Source organism: Labrus bergylta, chromosome 11 (genome assembly GCF_963930695.1).
Source record: "Labrus bergylta chromosome 11, fLabBer1.1, whole genome shotgun sequence".
Classification (NCBI taxonomy): Eukaryota; Metazoa; Chordata; class Actinopteri; order Labriformes; family Labridae; genus Labrus; species Labrus bergylta.
The window spans coordinates 30,470,909-30,476,388 of record NC_089205.1 but is presented as its reverse complement, the minus strand read 5'-3'; the positions used below and the strand labels follow the sequence as shown (position 1 = coordinate 30,476,388).

Genomic DNA, 5,480 nt, shown 5'->3' with positions numbered 1-5,480 from the left:
TTTTCATTAACTGATGAATCTTAACAGACAGACAGGCAGGCAGGCAGACAGGCAGGCAGACAGGCAGGCAGGCAGGCAGGCAGACAGACAGGCAGGCAGGCAGACAGACAGGCAGGCAGGCAGGCAGACAGGCAGGCAGACAGGCAGGCAGACAGACAGGCAGGCAGGCAGGCAGACAGACAGGCAGGCAGGCAGACAGGCAGACAGATAGATAGATAGATAGATAGATAGATAGGAGGTGACGTAGGCTGTGTGGATGACGTCAGCCCCTGTGTATCTCGGGGTGTGTTTGTTTGTGAGAGGAAGAGCAGGCTGTTGGATGTTGGGCGGGGTTTGAGGAGAGAGAGAGAGAGAGAGCGAGAGAGAGAGAGAGAGAGAGAGAGAGAAAGCTGACGATCCTGCTGCTGCTGCTGCACGACAAAAGGAGAAGAAGAAGAAGAAGAAGAAGAAGAAGAAGGAGGAGGAGGAGGTCGCAGAGAGAAAGAGAGACACGCACAGAGACACACAGACAGACAGAGAGAGAGAGACACACAGACAGACAGACAGACAGAGAGAGAGAGAGAGACAGACAGACAGACAGATACAGACAGACAGAGAGAGAGAGAGAGACAGACAGACAGAGCTGCGGACAGACGGACGGACAGCCGGGAGGATGGGCCGGCGGAGTGGCCGTCGGTAGCGCTCTGTTTTCGGGGACGGAGCTCCAGGATGAGCGTAGCGCTGCAGGACCTCCGGAACACCGTGAGTACACACAAAAACACACACACACACACACACACACACACACACACACACACACACACACACACACACACACACACATAAACCTTCATCTTGCACGCGCCCGTAGCACGCAGCCCACGCGCTCCTGCGTGTCCCGGGTCGGTGTTTCTGCAGCAGCTTCTGATGCTGCTCACCTGTCATCACTGGGCTTGACTGTTGTATTGATGATCTGTGACTACAGGTGTGTGTGTGTGTGTGTGTGTGTGTGTGTGTGTGTGTGTGTGTGTGTGTGTGTGTGTGTGTGTGGCCTGAAAAATACTGTTTTCACATCCTGCTGACGTCACTGATCCAACAGGCTGATCGATATGAGTAATAATCTGAAGATTGATGAAAACAGGAAGCTAAAAAACAACAACATTCCTGTTTACTGAATTTTTATTTAAAACCACCAAAGAAGAAGAACAGACTTCCTGTTCACAGAATAAAAGCCTTTTCTTGTTTTTTAAATGTAATAATCAAACAGTTCATGAAGTTCAGTTCAGAAACTCTTCAAACCTCCAACATCTGAACACGAGTCACAAATAAATACAATAAACTTCACGTTATGATGACATGCTGAGCGATACGATACGGTACGTTACGATAAGTTAGCATTACGTTACGTTCTGATACGATACAATAACATACGATATATCCCATAAACATTATACAATACGATGTGATACAGTATGTTACGATACGTTTAGAGACGAAAAAATACATTAACATAAGATACGATGAAGTACGACACGATGTTATCACGTTATACATTATGATGCCTTATGCTACACTACGTTAGCAAACGATACGATAAACTCAATATGTCCCCTGGTACAAATCTTTGTCTTGGAGCCCAGTGCTGAAGACAATAAATAAAAAGCATAGAAACAAACAGACAGAAGCTCAGACTGTCAATCGTTCCTGAAAGATTCAAATCTGAAAACAAAGAACAGAATATTTCTCTCTGTTCTTTAGTGGAACAGAAGAAGACATGACTTTAACACCATGAACATAATGTTTGATATAAACCCCAGATTTACAGAAGGGCTGAACATCTGGAGCAGATGTTTTGAAAGATATTTTTGGTCACTGCGACGGGGATTAAAGCCTCCGTTAATGGGGGGGGGCGCGACATCACAGCAAAGTTATCTGCTGCCCTGATTTAATGTTTAATGTTTAATTTACAGCAAAAAAAGACGGAGTAAAGATAAATATAAAAGTTAATATTATCTTTTGACTTTATCTAAATCTACTTTTTAAAACGTGAAACTCGTTTGTGTAAGTCAGTTTGCTTCTGTTTGTGAACCAGCAAACGTTATTTTTCAACTCAAGTCGACACAGACAAACACCTGAGTGATAGAAGGAGGAGGAGGAAGGGGAGGAAGAGGAGGAGGAGGAGGAGTTGTAGTTGAACTAGCTGAACCAGCTAAACTAGGACAGCGCGGCTGTTAGAGTGACGAATCGAGCTGTAACTAAATCTGCAGGTAACTGTGCTTGTGATCGTTCAAATAAAAACATCAAATTCATCGGTCCATTTTTAGAATACAAGAACAAAAAACATAGACAATTCTCCCAGTGAGGCTGGGAAACAGTTACTTTATTTATTTAAAGGAGACTTAAACTTGAGCAACTTTACAGCTGCAGTTCCTCCAGTGTCCACTAGAGTCTGTCTCCTGCAGTGAGTCAGTCCTCATAGAGCTCCATGTTAAAATGTACAACTTTGCAGCTGTTGTGAGTTTATACAACTCACCTGTTTACATTATATTAAGGCTTAAAGGGATGTAGAATTAGGGGGCGTGGCCTCTGTGAGTGACAGATGTCTGCTAGGTGTCACCTCAGCTAATTCAGTCTGAGTATGTACTGAGTATGTGAGAACCACACTGTTGGTCATGTTTATTTATTTGCCTTTCTGTAGTGATGGGTGGACGGGTCACAAGTCACAATAAGTGATGCTAACTAATCATCACAGATAGAAGTGTGAAACTGCAGGGCTTTTGTTTTCCTGAACTCGTCTCCTCAGGCAGTCTGCAGGAATGTGGGTCAGCCTGCTGAGTTCCCTGAACTCACCAAACCAGACCGTCCTCAGAGTCATGACTCTTCATTTCACACGTCTTAAACTTCTTCATAACTTTTCCGCCAGAGAAAAGAACCCCAAACAAAGACGCTTCATGCTCCACAGTGATCCATAACGATGCAGGCTGCCTGTGGACAACTTCCTCGTGTTGCTTATGATCGATGACGTGCGGTGACGGTGTAGGTAAACAGACTGTAACACCTGCAGCGGGTAAACAGACTGTAACACCTGCAGCGGGTAAACAGGCTGTAACGTCTGCAGCGGGTAAACAGGCTGTAACGTCTGCAGCAGGTAAACAGACTGTAACACCTGCAGCGGGTAAACAGGCTGTAACGTCTGCAGCGGGTAAACAGGCTGTAACGTCTGCAGAGGGTAAACAGACTGTAACACCTGCAGCGGGTAAACAGACTGTAACGTCTGCAGATAAACAGACTGTAACGTCTGCAGCGGGTAAACAGACTGTAACGTCTGCAGCGGGTAAACAGGCTGTAACGTCTGCAGCAGGTAAACAGACTGTAACGTCTGCAGCGGGTAAACAGGCTGTAACGTCTGCAGGTAAACAGACTGTAACGTCTGCAGCGGGTAAACAGACTGTAACACCTGCAGCAGGTAAACAGACTGTAACACCTGCAGTGGGTAAACAGGCTGTAACGTCTGCAGCGGGTAAACAGACTGTAACGTCTGCAGGTAAACAGACTGTAACCTCTGCAGCAGGTAAACAGACTGTAACACCTGCAGTGGGTAAACAGGCTGTAACGTCTGCAGCGGGTAAACAGACTGTAACGTCTGCAGCGGGTAAACAGGCTGTAACGTCTGCAGCGGGTAAACAGACTGTAACGTCTGCAGCGGGTAAACAGGCTGTAACGTCTGCAGCGGGTAAACAGGCTGTAACGTCTGCAGGTAAACAGGCTGTAACGTCTGCAGGTAAACAGACTGTAACGTCTGCAGCGGGTAAACAGACTGTAACGTCTGCAGCGGGTAAACAGACTGTAACGTCTGCAGCGGGTAAACAGGCTGTAACGTCTGCAGGTAAACAGACTGTAGCGTCTGCAGCGGGTAAACAGACTGTAACGTCTGCAGCGGGTAAACAGGCTGTAACGTCTGCAGCGGGTAAACAGACTGTAACGTCTGCAGCGGGTAAACAGGCTGTAACGTCTGCAGCGGGTAAACAGGCTGTAACGTCTGCAGGTAAACAGGCTGTAACGTCTGCAGCGGGTAAACAGGCTGTAACGTCTGCAGCGGGTAAACAGACTGTAACGTCTGCAGCGGGTAAACAGACTGTAACGTCTGCAGCGGGTAAACAGACTGTAACGTCTGCAGCGGGTAAACAGGCTGTAACGTCTGCAGCGGGTAAACAGGCTGTAACGTCTGCAGGTAAACAGGCTGTAACGTCTGCAGCGGGTAAACAGGCTGTAACGTCTGCAGCGGGTAAACAGACTGTAACGTCTGCAGCGGGTAAACAGACTGTAACGTCTGCAGGTAAACAGGCTGTAACGTCTGCAGAAGGTAAACAGACTGTAACGTCTGCAGCAGGTAAACAGGCTGTAACGTCTGCAGCAGGTAAACAGACTGTAATGCCTGGTTGACACACTTAATGGATACTGAATCTTACATTTTGTGTGTTTCTTGTAGTATGAACTCTATGATACACAACTCTTTGAACCATTAGCTCACATGCTAATAGCTAGCTGTGTTCATGTCTTTGTTCATTTCTGTGTGAAGCTGGCGGCTACAGTCAGCTGATCTTAATAACTCCACTCTGTCTACAACAAACAGGAGCTCTGATAGCGAGGCCTTCACTTCCTTTAACATAAACTCATCACTTTCACACACAGGCTGATACTCTGTGTGTAGCTGCCATATTTGATTCACAACAAAAGATTTGGCTCCAGCCTCCTGCATTGGTTTGTCTTTTCTGTGCTTTGTGTAATGTTTTGCACAACACAGAGACGAACCTTCATTCAAACCTCACCAGCAATGAGCATGCCACAACAGTCTGAGTTTGACATATTTAATAATAGATGAATGTATGCTAATGATTATGATGGAATAGGATGTTGTCAGTTGGCTGGTCTGTGAGGATGGACTGGAGGCAGGAAAGAGGGAAACTCAGGGCGCACTCACACTAGCAAAGTTGTCCCGTACCAAGCTTAAGCATGATTTTCCCCTCCCCATTCCCCCGCTGGCTTGTGCTCACACCGCTCCAGGACTAACCGGGCCTGAGCACGGTGACCTCTTGTACATGATGTCCTAATACAACACATGCATGACTTTATGTGATCATGAAGCGTGGTCAGTTTGCAAGACAGGCAGACTCCAAAATACAAAATAAAAAAGTGTCGCGCAGTCAAGTCTGCTTCTGCACATCGGCGAACAACACAGAGAACATTATAGTCAGATAACATTCTGGGATTTCTCGATAATGGAAGACTGTACGCCTTTCATGTCCGTGCTCGTGCATCCAACCAACCAGTTTAAAGAAGTCTCAGAGCTCCTCAAAACATGTGTGTTTCTTGTTCTAAATTCACTCTGATCCTGTATTTGATCATGTCTATAAACCCCTCTATTTCAGCCCTGCTCAGAACAGGCTGTTTCTGTGTCTGTACCTTTAAATATGTAAATGATCTGTGTCTGACCACGCCCC

At 46.3% G+C, this 5,480-nt stretch overlaps 1 protein-coding gene across 4 annotated transcripts in view; it reads left to right on the top strand.

Annotated features, from left to right (window-relative positions):
• The first annotated feature begins 351 nt into the window (after positions 1–351).
• Positions 352–5,480, top strand: part of ece2b (endothelin converting enzyme 2b) — a 36,957-nt gene continuing 31,828 nt past the window's right edge. For 2 of the 4 annotated variants that reach the window (XM_065959982.1, XM_020657927.3), the window contains exon 1: positions 353–741. In XM_065959982.1, coding sequence (XP_065816054.1) covers positions 709–741 — 33 coding nt within the window. In that variant the 5' untranslated portion in view covers positions 353–708. Of the gene's footprint in view, positions 742–5,480 lie in introns of all 4 variants that reach the window. The other 2 variants (XM_065959981.1, XM_020657928.3) reach the window with 2 other exon arrangements.